The 17,137-nt window shown below is 46.3% G+C and overlaps 2 protein-coding genes across 3 annotated transcripts in view; one reads left to right on the top strand and one right to left on the bottom strand.

Annotated features, from left to right (window-relative positions):
• The first annotated feature begins 14 nt into the window (after positions 1-14).
• zzz3 (zinc finger, ZZ-type containing 3) lies at positions 15-13,312 on the top strand. Of its 2 annotated transcripts, XM_083690198.1 has the most exons (12): positions 15-63; positions 2,979-4,596; positions 6,787-6,925; positions 7,184-7,331; positions 7,479-7,594; positions 8,309-8,380; positions 8,607-8,708; positions 8,895-8,990; positions 9,116-9,265; positions 10,426-10,560; positions 10,978-11,078; positions 11,573-13,312. In XM_083690198.1, the coding sequence occupies exons 2-12, from the start codon at positions 3,044-3,046 to the stop codon at positions 11,715-11,717; spliced, it is 2,757 nt and encodes a 918-aa protein (XP_083546324.1). In that variant the 5' UTR covers positions 15-63; positions 2,979-3,043; the 3' UTR covers positions 11,718-13,312. The 2 variants fall into 2 exon arrangements, with proteins under 2 accessions (XP_083546324.1, XP_083546325.1); XM_083690199.1 differs by lacking the exon at positions 15-63 and having other exon boundaries at positions 4,293-4,600.
• Positions 13,313-14,451: 1,139 nt separating this feature from the next.
• The window catches only part of ak5 (adenylate kinase 5), a 37,527-nt gene continuing 34,841 nt past the window's right edge, over positions 14,452-17,137 (bottom strand). The window contains exons 12-14 of the mRNA XM_083689637.1: positions 16,117-16,233; positions 15,660-15,869; positions 14,452-15,435 (exon numbers count right to left, since the gene is read on the bottom strand). Of these exons, the coding sequence (XP_083545763.1) occupies positions 15,370-15,435; positions 15,660-15,869; positions 16,117-16,233 (393 nt within the window). The 3' untranslated portion in view covers positions 14,452-15,369. The remainder of the gene's footprint in view (positions 15,436-15,659; positions 15,870-16,116; positions 16,234-17,137) is intronic.

Genomic DNA, 17,137 nt, shown 5'->3' with positions numbered 1-17,137 from the left:
CAGTTGACTGGATAGAAAATATGGCTGCTGCCGAGTGTGCAGCAAACGATTTGCGGAAGTGAGGTAAGTGTAATTCTGTAGCTTCATAAACCATTTTACAATAAACTATAAAGCGGTCGCGCCTAATATGATTAGGCGTGAAACCTGAACTTCTTGCCTACTGGACATTTTAGCGAAGTCGACTATTTGTCGGGTCATTGTACATGTGAATGCTTTGGGAAAGTTGTTGCGCGGAACAATCGGCTACTAGCCGCAGTTAGCCGACAGCAGCAGCCTCGCGCCTGTGTGTGTGCATCCCAGCCTGCTATGTCAATGATCCAAGATCGCTAAAAAGCTAACTAGCCAGTGAGCTAATGTCCATCACTTCGTAACTACTCAGGTTCAGCTTGCAAAGTGTTTTATCAACTAATGTGGGCAGTTCAGTGTTTTAACTCGTTTATCAATGAGTATGGGAAATATGTAATGTTTACAGCCAATCGACAAGTTTGACTAATATTAATTAAGTTGGCTATCTTGCTAACTGACACCTAGCTATCGTTGTGCGCAAATTGTAGCGAGTTATTGCATGTAATAAAACAAAGCTACATAGCTTTGTTTCGAGCTAGCTTTATGGTCACTTGCAAATTTAGTTGAAAGGAAGAGGTTAGATGTCCAGGAATATGGCGAATTGTTTGATATAAGCAAACATTTTATGGTACATTATGCATAAGGGTGCGACCAAGCTTGCACATTCGGTCAGCTTTGCGCAGCCTTTTAATGGGTTTGCTAGCATGTGTGGGGCTAAGGGGGTTAGCTATGCTATACGATAGTCTTGTTAAGAGGACCTCAGGTCTCTAGTTCTTGTTGTCTAGCTTGCTATTTGAAGAACAAAAAGTAAACCATAATTTATGACATGTTGTGATTGTGCGCGACACAACAAACTATTTATGCAAACTGCACCCTTAGCTCGCGCATCATTTCTTCTGCAACTTTGGGCTCGGGGGGTCCAGGCAGGCTGGGGGTTAGCGCGTGCTCCCTATCGGCTTTAGTGCCATGACAATCCGCGGATTTGATGTAACCAGTGAGGCCCGCTGAATGAAGATGGTTACTGAAGTCAACAAAATTCGAGATTAGGGTGAGAACGAACACTAATGGTTTTTAATTTGATAGCTAACACCCATACTAATTCAATTTTATCCAGCTAGCTTGCTCATCGTCTCACAAGCCAATTTATGACTGTTAGTGTTGTATTGGCTTTATTTGTCAGCATGTATCAAAACATTACAAATTCATAAGCCGTGTATTGCTTTGCTCAGTGCGAGGCTCAATGCCACGCGAAGGCTGGAATTGGAACTGAGTTCAACTACTAGTGTAACCAGCTAAGTTAGCACGTGTCAATTTTAAAGTTCATGATAACGCAACACGCGCTCTGAGCAGGAAGTTGCAGAGGCTTGACAAGTGAAACAAGCGTGTGTTGAATTTGAGAAATATGGAATTCTATTGGTGCTTATTTTGTACAGTAGCTAATATATAGCAGTTTGTGGGATAGAGATGGTCAGCTGAACGTGTTACAATAATTGACCAACCACAGGCCGTTATGCAACCCCATGGCACCGTCAAAATTGTTAGAATATCTAGCTTTAATCGCAGATATGTGTGCAAGAAATAGCCTAATCATAGGTTTTGAGAATGCATTTGTTGAGTAATTAGTTGTCATATGGAGTCTGAGGATGACCCCCCTTTCTGTTTTTCTGTCCCTCCCTTATGTTATGCATGGTCAAATCACATTAGCTTGCTCAGCTGGAGTTCTGGGGAGTGTGAATGAGGGATACAACTGCACTGTAGAACTAATTCCAGGTGAGCATCACCTCAGAGCTCCGTAGACAGATTCATGTTGTAGGATTCCAGTTATGGGCAGACCTGATTATTTTGTAAGACAATTGTTAGATTAGCTTTGGTTAAGTTAAACACACTGGGTAAAGTAATGGTCAGGCCTAGGTCTTAACAGACCTCTCTTTGTCAAGGGATTTTCAACCAGTTGTGACATATAAAGGCGTAGTACAGATGGGGTTAAGACGAGAGAGAGTTTACGCAAGGGTACTTTGTCCCCTATTTCATATCAAGGTTGCTGTGTTCTAAACTGAACCAATTCTCATCCTACACATGCAGAAGGGAGTCAGTCTCTGATATCATACTTCCCCTGAATGTCACTTTGATGCTCCCTGTGGTATTGTCCACCGCTGCCAGATTTATGGTTGTAGCTGGGACTTACTATTATTTATGGGATACTGCTTCTCAGCACTCAGAACAGGTTTACGAAGGTTAGTTTTGAATGACAATGAGGCACTGGACGTTAATCATGTCATGCATGGTGATTCACACAGAAAGCTTATTCTGTGCTGTTTAAGATTATTGTACTAATATAGTAATACTATACTATAGATCTAGGATGGAGTGGCGTATCCAGAGTGATGATCTTTTACATGGATGCTTTGATAGTGGAGAGCACCTTTTTAGTGTAGATAAGTAACATCTGCCATGATGACCAACCTGCGCCCCCTTATCTCCACAGTATTAGGGGAAAGAGGACAGCATGTGTGTGGTGCATTTGCATCCATCTCCTTGTCATGAATAAGGTGGACAAAGTTTCAGGTTTTTTTGCCCTGTTTTTCCAGTCACAAAGCACTCACAGCTGAGCTTCAAAGCTCGGCTGACATTTGAAAAGTCCAGAGGTTCTTTGAACCAGGACTAGATGAAAGATACTGGCCTCAGTCATTGTTTATGTCAGCAGAGCATCTCCCAACTTTGAATCAGTTTTCTTGGAATATTCTCTGTTAATCCGAAAAGATCCATTTTCCCACAAGAGTATATTACATGCTTACAAAGATGTACTCAGAAAGTGTGTAAAATCAATAATTTCCTTTTTAAGGACTCAGAGCTAAATGACGCCAACAGATGTGTTCCCCGAAGCCCTGATGAACTCTCTATGTCTCCTGTAGGTCCCCACATTCTGCTGCAGAGGAGAGAGCACCACGATGAGGAGACAGTAGGCATCCGCCGTAGCATGGCCGCGTCCCGTTCCTCGCGCGTCACAAGGTCATCAGTGGGGCTCAATGGATTGGACGAGAACTTTTGTGGCCGAACCCTCAGGAACCGGAGCATCGCCCCGCCGGAGGAGTCCTCTGGGTCTCCTCTGCCCAGGGCCCGCTCGCCCAAGAAGACCTCGTCGCAGCCCGGGAGTCAGCACGGAAAGGTAGCCGACTCCAAGGTGTCCTCGGCGGAGGGGGAGCCATGGGCGAGCCCCAGGAAACGGGGCCTGTCCTGCTCAGACAGGGACAGTGGTCCGGAGAAATCTGAGAACTGTGAGCGAGGGAAAGCAGCCGTGCGGGATGCCTCGCCGATCCTTAAAAAGGCCAAGAGGTGTTCCCGATCTAGTGAGTCACAGGGACCTGAGGATGAATCCCCGCCCCTGAAACCCGAGAGCCCTGTTTCTGGCCCCACACCTGTCAAGGAGAACAATGAAGGGGATTCGCCCAGCCAAAACCTGACCATCCCAGCCTCCTCCTCACCTGACCTCAGTAAAGAGGAAGGTGAGAAGGAGGAGGAGGAGGAGGATGAGGATGGTCATGGTCATGTTGAGTGTGATGGTCCCGCTCAGCCCCAAAACACCCACCACAAGGCCTCTAACGGGCTTGGAGAGACCAGTGTCGTGGACACTCAGCCGTGCACGCCCACTGGAGAGCTTTGTGTGAATCCCACTTCTGTCACCAACAGCCCGGCACTGCTCAATGGCAAGCAGGTGGGGGCGCCCTCATCCCCTGACCCCATTGTGCCTTGTAGAAACTCTGTCCCTGGGCAGACGGAAGACAGCAGCTCAGGGGAATCCCCTGCTCTGCCGTCGGCCACTCCGGAGGATCCTGCCCCCATTGTCAGGGAGCAGGAGCTGGAGGAGGTGGAGGTGGACGTCGTTGGGGACTCTATTTGTTCAGTCCGTGAAGAGCAAGTGACGGAGGAGGAAAGCACTAACGGTCGGCCAGTAACGCCGGAGCCGGACGCCGCTGCCTCCCCCGTCACCAAAAACAACAACAACAACAACATAGACAACAGCCCAAACAACAACAACAACTCAGGAGAAACAACGCCCCTGCTAGCACCAACCCCATCACCCTTAGAGCCAGGATGCACGCCCTCAGTGTCTGGTACTCCCCCCTCGTTCACAGAGCCCCATGAACACAGATACACTCTGAGGACTTCACCCAGGAGAGCAGCCTGCGGTGGCAAGGCTACCTCCCCCAAGGCCAGCTCCCCTCCCAGAGACAACGGGCCCCTGAGGGAGGAGGGGGGAATGGGGATGGTTGGATTGGAGGATGCCTGTCTGAGGCTGGAGGAGCCAGCTGCTCCCTCAGACGGTTCAGTCCCCTCCGGTGAACAGGGCGGGGAGCGCTCCGTAGAACATGGGGAGAAGGCAGGTGGGGACAGTGGGTATTTGGAGGGCAGAGGGGCCAGATCCAGCAAGGAGCCAGCAGGCAGCCAAGCTGCAGAGGAGGAGGACGAGGAGGAGGAACCAGACGTGTACTACTTCGAGTCTGACCACCTGGCTCTCAAACACAACAAAGAGTATGTGAGAGCCCGGGGTATTCTGTCCTGTCTGGGGTCGTTATGTTTCTGTGACTGCACCCCTCTCAAGAACACATCATGCTGGTTAACTCAGTAATAATAAATAAATAATAAATAAAACATTAATTATACCTTTGTTCGTTGTAGGCTTTGGCATTAACATTTTAGATTTCTTTTAGATTATTGTTGTTTTGAAAAATCTATATTTTGGTATAATAGCGGAGCAGTATTCTTTTCAGATTTATTAACTACAACAAGGGCTATGTTTGATGCCAGTTATTTTTCAGAGCCACACATAATGCCCCCCAGCTCGAATGATGTCTTATCATTTAGTTTTTCAGCAGATCAGCAGTGCCTCCTCCGTAGTGCTGTTGCTACTGTAGATTTTGTGTCGTTAGTTGCCAAATTCAGGGTTTGCAAGCACAGTGTGATATAACACCTATGGCAACCAGCAAATTGAATGTCAAAGATGATGTGCAATGATTTCTCCTCTCACCTTGTGATAAGAATGATAAGCTGGTGGAAATGAGTTTTTGATGGTGAGGCTCCTGTGACAGTGGGTTTGTGAGCTGTTGCTGGTTGGACAGGTTGTCCAGTGCTGTACTCAATCAGACCATGCTCTCCGTGGCGTGGGAGGTCAGCTGATCCAGCTAGAGGGGGAAGGGGGAATGGGCCCTCTGGGACTTGTAGACACACTCAAACCAACCCTCTTTCACGAACAAATGGTACCCCAAATGCTAGCATCCAATTTTAAGGCGTGGTTTGAAAAGTGTAAGTTATCAAGGAGGAAGATGTTCCATATAATCTTGGTAATTCGATTAAGGTTGTCAGACATATTGGCAGCCAGATTGGCAAAGCTGAGAATTAGGATTTTGGAAGGCTGGAATGAATGTAGGGATCAGTGAAAGCAGTGCTGGGAAATCTGCTCCTGGAAGGCTGCTGTCCATGTAGACATGATTTATGTTATAGTTGGTTGTAGGAGCAGTTCCTGAGAAGCTGACATCACAACCAGCTACAGTAGTTGTTGATGGAAGATCAGTTGACGAACAGTTGTTTCAACTTTAACCTAATTTTTCAAGGCTCGAATGTTATTTCTAAGGATTACAGGAATACAACTTATTTCAACTTCCCCCCAGGCTGTCTGTCTCAATAAGGCTTTCAAAAATCAGACTCCCATGCCATTATGGTTATGACATGGCACCCCTCTTGTTTCACTGTTGTGTAGTTGGCATCCCTGTTAGTCAGTGGGACCTTAGGCCCAGCAGGTGGCGAAGGGGCACTAGGCTTGTTCCTCGACTACTGGATGGCTGCCATACCACTGAATACTGCCATACTGAAGTTCACTTGATAACCCTAGTGGTAACCCAATCTCTTCATCAGGGAAAGTCGGTCAGTTCATTTTGTATTTTCTGAAGAGATGAACTGATGTCTTAAGGTTGTCTGAAGGGGGGGGGGGGGTTAAGCTAACTTTTGAGTGTTGGGCTTCTTCAAGGAGGATTTCAGAAATACCGGCAGATATTGAATGAATTCAGGCTTCCCATTGATTTTTGTTCATGTCTTGTTAGTGGAGATTGATTCTATTTGGTCCGCTGAGCACCTGCATTAGATTAAATCTATGCAGGATGCTGGAACCTCCCAGTCCACCTCTTCTACAGTTCAGTGAAATGCTATTACCAATGAATCCCACTCCCATTTCTGTGTTCCGTGAGCTAATTTGTGGTTTCTGTTTTGCTTGAGGACTTGCGTGGAAAGGTCATATTTCCCTGCCAGTGGAGTTTCTCTGAGAGGACTAAGCATTGTGATGTCATGAGAGGATTTTGATAAGGCCAGATGCATTATTAAAAAATGAGAACCTTCACATTCATGCAAATCAAAACCAAAGTTTATCTTGTTCTTATGCAGACCAAAAAGACCTCAGTGTATCCTCTGAATATTGGCAAACTGTTAGGTGATAACATGCCTCTTGTCTTTTTCACCCATTTAGTTTCTCAGCACCGTGATTGAATTATGCATTGCTCAAGTCCTTAAAGTTTGATGCGCGGCAAGTGTCAACCTAAATAATGCAAGTCATGTCCTCCCTCCCTGGTCTCACCACCTCCCTCCCCCGTCTCACCCCTCCCTCCCCCATCTCACCCCTCCCTCCCTGGTCTCACACTCCTTCACTTGTCTCACCCTTCCCCCCCATGTTAGCTACCAGAGGCTGCTGCAGACCATCGGAGTGTTGGAGGCCCAGCGCACTCAGGCCATTGCGGACCTGGAGACGCTGGCGAGGCACCAGAGAGAAGCGCTCTCAGACCCCATCATCTTCGTAGAGCAGCTGCAGAAACAGGTAGCCATCATGCTGCTCGTGCTCCACGACTCTCCCTCGGTTACAACAAGATGCTGTTGTTTCTCAAGATGGCTCACATGACAGTTCTCAGCAGTACATGTTGGCGGTTTGTCAAGTGCCTTGCTGAGTAACTGGTTGGAAGGCCATCTGCTTAGTGCCTATGCAATGCTAACATCTAGCTTCATAAGTTTGATTAATCTGTATTAGACGGCTTCTTGTTGAACTCTGACCCCTGTCCCCTGACCTTTACCACCCTAGGCGGAATTGGGCTTGCCCTGCCCCCAGCGAGTGGTGCAGCTCCCTGACGTTGCATGGGACCAATACACCTCAGGTCTAGGGGACTTTGAAAGGGAGTTTTGCGACAAGAAACGCAAAACCAGGAGGTTGAAGCTCATATTCGATAAGGGTATGTACCCCCAATGGAAAAGGCATTTTATTTATTTATTTTGAGAGGTGCAAATGTTGTTTTTATTTTTATTTTTTTCTGTTTGACTGTTTTGGATATCCTTACATTTTTTTTTATCACTTTATAATAAATGTTTTTTCTTTACAGTGGGGTTACCAGATCGACCAAAAAGTCCTTTGGAGCCGAAGAAGGAAGGTGAATCCTCAACCCTGTACTCTGCTCTGCCCTCTAGTGATGCTCTAGAGAACAGCAGGCAAGCACAGGTAAAACCCCTTGATTCAACACAAGCCACTTTAGTTTTGTCATCTCAATGGAAAGAACATTTTATGGATTCCTCAGTCTTGCAGAACCTCAACGGCAGGTATGCCAACATTCTCTACCAGTTGTGTTCAGAGAGCTTTGGGTTTCCTGCTGGGGGGTGTGGTTCATAAATCAGCAGGTTATTGCCGTTTTCCCGCACCCTGCCTCCCTCCCACCCCGTTCCCCCATTCTGACTAGCAGAGTTAATCGTGCAGTGCATGCAAGCACAAAAGATGGTATCTATGGAAACATGAGAGCAGATGACCCCTCCCTCTACCCCCCTCCTATTGCCCCTCTTTCATGTGCTTTGTTGTGTGTGTGTGTGTGTGTGTGTGTGTATATATGTGTCTGTTCAATTTATCCTGATGAGTAGACGGACCAACCAAGGAATGTAATTATTATCTTGTAATTATTTCTTTTGTCCACTTGTTGTTTCCCACTGTGAACACATTTGCATTTCCATGCCCAGAGAGTCAATCAAAATAGTTGTCATTCCCTTTGTCTTTGCAGCAGTATTCAGAGAGACGGTGACAGGCAGAGGGAGCATTCACATCCTCCCTGGAATGCTCAATCCACCCGTCAGTGCATATAGACGGGATGCATATTGTTCAGGATGCTGCACCATTGTGGTTGGCTGTCACAGTCTATGAACATGTCCATCCTTCATGTCTTCACAGATAATCAGAGGGAGATTATGTCACCAGAGCAAACCAGATACCTTTAACCAGCTGTGGACCGTGGAGGAGCAGGTATGTAGGAGGGAGTGTCAATGGACCCATTTGTTTGAATTGATTTGAGTGAGCGAGCGATTTGAGTTATTTTGAGCTGCTGAGCGTATTGATATTTTTTTGCTCCAGATTTGTTAGTGATCTGACCCATCATTACACCTGTGGGTGGTCTCTTAATCTTCCTCTATGGACTAATGACTGTGTGTGTGTGTGTGTGTGTGTTGCATACGTGTGTGTGCATGTGCAGAAAAAGCTGGAGCAGCTTCTCCTGAAGTTCCCCCCTGAGGAGGTGGAGTCAAAGCGGTGGCAGAAGGTCGCTGATGCGCTTGGAAACAGAACTGCCAAACAGGTGACCTCCCACACCTTTACACTATGTACTTGTTTGGAAGCAGAACTCATCAGGTGTTATCCCCCATACATAAGACCGCAATGTAATTAACTTGCACTGCAATTGAGAATCTGAAGTACCACAACTGACCACAGGGGGCTGATTAAGAAAAAAAACGTTTTGTGTTCATGTTTTGTTTTTGTCCAGGTTGCCAGTAGGGTTCAGAAGTATTTCATAAAACTGACAAAAGCTGGTATCCCTGTGCCTGGAAGGACACCCAACATGTGCATGTACAGCAAAAAGGTACCCATCAATTTGAGCTAAGGCAAATCAGGTTATAAAGGACCAGTGTTTATGAAGGGGAGCCCTACCTTCACTCCCCTGTGATCTGTAGGATCACTTATTGACCATGTTGTTGTTGTTTGTAGGTGTCCAATAAGCGGCAACACCACCTGAACAAGCACCTGTACCGGCCGTCGACCTTCCTGACCTCATACGAACCTCCAGTCTACATGGACGATGAGGATGAGCGCTCCAGCTTCTTCAACAGCCTGCAGGACCCCAACGCAGACGACTCGGTCAGTACTCGTGTGGTGGTAGTGGTGGTAGTTAGTTAGTCAGTCAGTCAGTCAGTCAGAGACCACCGCTCAATGGAAGCTCCTCCCTTTTCTTAATGGCTGCCTTTCAATAGGGTAGATGCTAAGTGCTGTCCTTTGGATGACCCTACCCTGAACCCTAACCATAACCCTGACCCTAACTATAAAATGTACTTTTTAAATGTATTTTTTCTCTTATCTCAACTTTAAATGTAGTGGTGTCAGAGTCAGGCTATCCTAAGGGTCCCAGTTAGGCCTAGACTTGTCCATTGTTATAGTCTACAGTGGCTTCCTCCCCTCAGTGATGTGTAAACAAACACAGTACAGGACAAAGCCATATGGTAGACTGATGTCCACTGGGAATTATTTTGTCGCCTGTCTAGTTTGTTCACATCAGTGCGAAATAGAGGAAATGAGACGCATAAGACTGTTGATACATTCTGTGCATCAGCCTCTTTTCTCCCTCTTCCTCCTCTCCCCTGAGAAAGCTCCCTTCCCTTCTACTCACACCCACTCTCGTTCAGTGAAGACCCCCCCGTCCTCTTCACCTTGTTTGCTTGTGAAACAACAGAGCAATTAGCCCTTGATGATTGCGCGTTCAAATAATTTATGATAACACTCATGGCTGTGAGTGTTATTCAAAATTGCAAGGCTGGGCTACGCTTCCTCCCAGCATAACCTTTATTGCCACCTGCACCGTACGACACCAACGCTCACACTCCCGTCATGCAATGGCTGACATTTTGTCTCTCCCTCTGATGCCTGTAACCTTTTAAGAAAAGCTGGGTCGCTGTGCCCTACTGAGAACACAGGCTGCTTGGTCTTCTAGTGCTTCTAGTGCGTCAGCAGCAGAGAACACTAGCACTACTTATACAGAGCAGGTCACACAGGTGATGCCAGCAGGGACCTGGAGAGATCCCTAAGAGAATCTTAACTCTGGCTGCTTGTGGGCTTAAGACTCTATATCCCCTGTCACTGTATAGTTACATGATGTACCTCCTGTAGCCAAGGTTAGTCTATGGGCTGTCCGACATCTTCCTGCAGTGCTTCAGAACATTTTCTAACATTGTGGCTCATGATAAGCTCTCTCTCTCTCCCCCTCCCTCTCTCTCTCTCTCCCTCTCCCCCTCCCCTCCCATCAGGATGAGGACAGTGTTCCCCTGGAGTACAGACACTTACCAGAGTACAAGGAACTGCTGGAGCTCAAGAGGCTGAAGAAACAGAAGCTGCAGGAGATCCAGGCAGAGAGCGATCTGGCTCAGCACGTAGGCTACAAGGTGATGCTCTATGAAGCATACATAAAGGCTACATATACATGACATTACTAAAGGAATAAAGCACAAGGTGCAGGGCTGTTGGAGACAAACAATCTATATGAAGGTTACATACTCATGACATTGCTGCCATCGAAACAGTCTTAAAACAGTCTAAACTAATGACATACAACAGTTTGTAAATGTTTTATAATTGAATAACACACTGATTATAAGTGATTTTTATTAACTAATTATAAATCTTTTACAAATGTGACCTTAATGTAAAGTGTTACCCTTCACTGACATCATACATGAATATATAACTGCATGATTCGTACAATGCGCAAAGCCTAGGTGCATATTACCGGTATGCCTGACTGTGACACACACCATTATGGCTGTTGGTAAACTGTGTGTCTGTAACATTTCTGTTGTTAGTGTGACGTCTGTGGTATGGAGCCTATCCAGGGGGTGCGGTGGCACTGTCAGGAATGTCCCTCGGACAACGCTGTGGACTTCTGCTCCAACTGCTCTGACTGGTGAGGGCTTCGCTGTTGTACTGAGGAGCGACTTCTGTCACTGTCATTGATGGTGACAGGTGTTCACCATTTGGTCCACAGCTAAAAGGATTTTCAGTGAAACAGAGTTAATTTTGCTGGTTGTCTTGATGTGTTGATGTCTTGACAGTATATTACTTTTGCCAAACGATGTTAGCTACTGGCACCTGAGCGGTAGGCGATGTCGTGGCTTTATCATGTCATTGACTAAACGCGTTCCCACGCAGGATTATCTACAAAATATTTTGGTCGGATTATGCCCTGAGCTCGTGACGTGGTAGTGGATTGGGAGATAAGGCCAATAAATACCCTCTCCACGCTTCTGTCAAATTATGTCCCTTCCACTCCCACTCCGCACCGCTCACACACTCAGACTGGCACCGGCTCTTTTCCCAAAGCAGTGCAGTGTATCACACACACAATATTGATCAACCCCTCAGCTTGTGTTGACTTGACATTTCTGCTTCCCTTCCCAGCTTGTTCAAGACAGAGACCCACAAACCCAGCCACCGCCTGGAGGCTGTGTACCACCATGAGAGCTTCCTGGACCGGGACTACTGTCTCCCTCAGACCACGGGCTACAACTACCTGGACCCCAACTACTTCCCTGCCAACAGATGACAGGGGCCCAAGCAGCCCCGGCAACAACCCATAGGCCAACTCTGTGCATGGCTCCACCTTCCAAGTCCAAGATAATCGCTTAACCTGCCGCCAGGTAGGCAGGCAGGCGGCTGGGGCCCAGACCACAGTGGTGGTGGTGGTGGTGGGGAACGTGGTGGGAAACTGGCCATCCTTCCATGGGACAGGGAGGCCATGTTGGCTTTCAGAGAGGGGGGGGCATCACTCCCTCCCCCCTCGGCCAGGTTACCGTAACGGAAAACAGGACTTCTGAAATTAACAACAACAACAACACACTATTTTAAACACAAGCAGGAAAAGGCACACCTACATTCCCGAGGCCTCCAAGACTCCAGGAGGGCCCTTCTCCCCCAACACCCCCCCCCCCCCCCTTTCCATCCCTGTGCTGCTTTTTAAACTGGAGAAGAGATGGCCAACCTGGTGAAGCTCCACTGTATGGAACCATGTGAACGTGTGGTCAGTCTCCCAGTGTAGTGGATCTACTAACCTACTCTTCATCCGACAGTAGTGTGTGTGGTCTCTGTGTCATGACGCGAGAGTGAAAAATGTCATAGCTAGATATCTGTAGTCGAGTATTTATGAATCAAGCTTCCTCAGTGTGAGCAGGGTTGTCATGAATGAATATTGGGGGGGGGGCGGGGGGTTTGGGGGAGGAACTTGGTGTGGAGATGAGTGTCATTGACTCGTACCAGGTTTTTTTAACCAGTGGTTAAAATCAGCTTGCTGATCCAGTCAAATCTGTAATAACAAACCTGTAAACGAACCCTGCACCATGTCTCTCCATGGGGCGACTTACCACTGTCACTCAATGTCTCTCTCTCTCTCTCTCTCTCTCTCCCCCGCTCTCTATCTCTTCCTCACTTCTCTCTCTCTCTCTCTCACTCTGTTGTTTCTTTTTCTTTTTTAAATGTTTCAACCTCTCTCTCTCCACTAAACCTGTTCAGTTTCCAACAAAGAAGCACTACAGCATGGAGAGCACAAGCAAAAGGAAGACTTGTGGGATGCATATTATAGACGTATGAAAATGAAAGGATGTAGAGTTTTTTTTTGTTTTTTTTTCCTGTTTTTTTTTTCTCTCTGTGTGCTGTTGTTGATCATGTGGAGTATACAAATATATGGTGAAAAGTAGCCAGTGGTAGTTGCAGTGTGCCATTCTTGTCTGGAGAATTCCACCTCTGAACCTGGCCGTGACCTTCGACCTTGCGGAACCGTGTCCTCCATGGAATCTGCCCAATCATCACACCTCTAGATCCTCTTTGATTTTGCAGTCTGCTTAAGGTCCATAAAAAGATTGTATTTTTATTAATCTATTTAAAAAAAAAAGAAGAAGAGAAGAATCGAGGTGGTGGTTGCCTCCACCGCAGCAGTGGAAAAAAACCCACGTTATTTTATACACATAGATTTTGTTGTGCTTGATTAGACACCATTTTTGTATGGTTTTTGTTTCGTCCCCCTCCTCACCCCTTGCCCGCTTCAATATCTGTGTATAACAGTCTGTTCTTAAATAATGTAAAAAAAAAAGAAAAAATGCTAGAGGAGAACTGTGGAAATAAAAGTATGTGAAAATAGTCTTTCTACACCCTGACTCCCTGTTCATTATTGTTTGGGTTATTTGCCTTGCCAAGTGACACAACTGTGTATGTGAGGGGTGCCAGAGCACGCACTGAATTTCTGAATGAATGAATAAACATATTAATGACTCACATTCATTCATTCATTTGAGTATGTTAACTAAATGTATTTCCTACAACTCCAGTGGAGTTTCATGTATAGTGAGAAGTACCAATAGCATGTCAGCGGAGGGATGTGTATCTGCCCATAACCCTAAACCCTGTTACACACTGTTACATAATGCCCCGTTTACTGTGTAGAATTCTTCAGCCACTAGGTGGAGCTATCAGATCGGTTTAGACTGTTCATACAGTCGATGGAAATAAGACAAACATATACATGCATATCACAATATTAAGTAAATGGTGTCCCATTTTTGTTTAATTATCTCTGGATTGTTTCAAATGAGTCATGAGAGATAAACTTTCATATGACCTCAAATATTTCCTTCACACTTATTGAGAGAGTCAAAGCAGATAGATCTATATTTAGACATGTAGTGAAGCCACTGCTGAGGTAATAATAATCATAACAATAATAACAATCATTTATTCAATTTATGAAGCGCATAAGCGCATGTTCATTACACAAGGTGGTGATTAGGATCTGTCATACAATAACACAGCAGAGGCAGAGAAAGATGCATCTTTTATTTCTGGATTCTGCAGAGAGGGATTAGGATTAACCGTAACAGCATGTCTGTGTTGGCTGCCTGCTGAACAGATCACTGCACACTGACACCATGAACACACCACTGCACAGCGGCAGATGCAGGACTACGGGATGAGGAGGATGCACTTCAATAGTCTAGTGGCCTCTCCTCGGGTCCTATCCATCACATTCTGCACTGAGGTGAAAGAACACTAGAATGCTGAAGGGAAATTCCCAGTCGGGCCACAACATCATGTTGAGTTCATTGATACAGATCAGTGCAGAGGATGGAGAGAGGAGACGGAGAGGCCACTTTTGGCAATTGAGATGTATACCCTGAATCTCAGTGACTTACAATGACCAATTACAATGATGATTTACATTATCATTATCAACATTTATGGCAGCCATCCAATCCCCCTGACCCCCCCCCCCCCCCCAACCCCGCGCGCTTTAACAAAATATATTGAATCTGTGGCGATGATTTATTCAGTACATTATAAATATATTTCAGGAGTCTCGATTTAGCAAGATAACTGGCTTTATTTGATGTTAAGCATTGGACTCAACAAGCACTTAGATGTGACATTGTCCCATGCGAGAAGCTCGCAAAACGACATATATAAGTGCAACATTTATTTTTCATTAAATACAGGCATTAAGCTTGATTGTAATCCTTGCATGCTTGCTACAATATAAAGCATACTGTACATGAGAGCATGAGCACACACACACACACACGCACGCACAGACACACACACACAGACACACACACACACACACACACACCTCTACCCACTTGCTACCTGACGTTAGCTTTTTAGCTAAGTGGGAACCCTCTCTCCGTGCCTTGGGGACGCAGAGCACTTCATTCTGAGAGTTTCAGCGTTCAACTAGAGTCACATACTCTCACACAGCAGGCAGCAGTATTAGTCTGCACAGATGTTCCTCTACCTGTTTTGGGTACTAATTGGGAGCATGTGCAGTGGAGCAGGGGAGGCTGGTTGAGGTAGAAATCAGAAGACAGATTCATTGTAATATATGGAATGGAATAGGGAATGGTATTACAATGAGCCCGTCCTCCGATTTCTACCTCAACTAGCCTCCACTGCTGTAGAGACGGTGATACAAGCACGTGTTTTTCTCACGGTTGATTATGTTGGCAGTTTTCCAGGACATTGAACGAGACGTGCATTTGTAATGAGTCTTATGAGCATGTCTGTGTATGATAGCATGGGATTGTGAGTCTGTTTTGACTGGGTCTCTTCAGAGTTGGTTCGCCGGTGGAGAGTAGGTCAGTCTGCTCAGGCGCAGCAGTTGGACTTCCTGGACACTGGTGGGTGGCAGTGAGGTTCTAGAGGTTGTAGAACCTCTAGCAGGAATCCATGGCCTGGCAGATCTGCTCAAACACTTCTTCTGGGGGCCTCTCTGCATCGATCTAGTTTTGCACAAAAGCAACATTTAGACAAGTCCTTGCTATTGATCTAAGAAATCTAGGTCAAAGCCCTATACATTACTTAATACATTACCCTATACAAGTACTTAATTACTTAACTATTCTTGTTAATATACATCCACACGTTACACAGACACAGACACACACACACACACACACACACACACACACACACACACACACACGTGGTACAGTGGGTCCCTTACCTTGTGTAGGAGCCTCCTGCGTTCATAGTGAGATGCCACAGGTTTGCAATCGTTGTCGCAGAAGCTCTCCACTCTCCTGCGGGGGGCGCTGTCTCTGTCCCTGACTGGAGGGAAGCCAGAGCACAAGGAGGAGCGGGCGCGGCACTGCAGCCTCGTGGACATGGTGTCAGAGGAACACTCCAGCAGCAGCACCATACTGGGCTCCTCCATCTAAGACACACACACACACACACACACACACACACACACACACACACACACACAGACACACACAGGGAACAGGCATCAGCACATGTGGAATCTAGGTACCAGTCCTTACTGGGACTGGCTGCTAATATTGGCACTATAAGCCAATCTCACAGCTTGTTGGTCCCGGAGAGACAGGTAGATCTCAGGAAGGTGACATCACAAAGGGATGTCACCTTCCCCCCCCCCCCTCTGTCCTCTGTGCTCTGACCTTGGCCTCGTACTCCACTGCCTGCCGGACGTCTCGAGGGAACCCGCTGATCAGGAGGCCCTTCCCCTGTCGCAAGGCCACCGTAACCGCCTCACACAGCAACTCCAGCAGCGTGTCCTGATGGCCACACACACACACACACACACACACACACACACACACACACACACACACACACACACACACACACACACACACATAGGAGGCATGAACATACAGAGAGTATAAATTGGAAGGGGAAAAAAAATCCCATACTGTACATACATACCTTGACCTACATACCTAAATTGTATACACACACACACACACACACACACACACACATTCACGTACATATATACTGTAGATGACAAACAGCTGGACAGACAGGAAGTCAAATGTGGAATGTAGTTCACAGAGAATACTAATGTCGCACTTCACATCTGTGTTGCTAGGCAACTATACTGTAACATTTAATCAAATCCAAATCTCAACGTTCATGTCCAATCCCATGTTATTTACTGGCAACAAGACATAAACTGCACGACAGGAACCACGAGAAGAGTGCTCAGCTTTGTGGCAAGTTGCACTTTCATGAAGAACCACAGGATTTATATCGGATTAAAGACCAAGACCCTGTGATAGTAATAGTACAGGCTGTTTATGGTTTGATTCAATGGTGCTTACTGTGACATTAGCCCCAGAACAGTGCTAACCAGATGTTTAGTTGTTCTGTATGTCTAACCCTGGAGAAGCACTCTGTATGTGACTCATGGAGTGTTTATCTGCTCATCCATGCACAAAACACACACACACACACACACACACACACACACACACACACACACACACACACACACACACACACATGCCTATGGTTATGCCCCAAGTTGGAGCAGACACATGGTACAATAGCTGTTTGGACTGAGACATACACTGATAGATTGATCTCTTTAATTTGCACAGAGACGAAACCAACTCTGTAGAATAACTCATTTCGGTCCATGATTTTTCTCATAAAACAGAGGCCTATAATCAGTTA

This window comes from Argentina silus, assembly GCF_951799395.1.
Source record: "Argentina silus genome assembly, chromosome: 18".
Classification (NCBI taxonomy): Eukaryota; Metazoa; Chordata; class Actinopteri; order Argentiniformes; family Argentinidae; genus Argentina; species Argentina silus.
The sequence above is the reverse complement of the archived record's forward strand: the minus strand, read 5'-3'. Positions and strand labels throughout refer to the sequence as shown.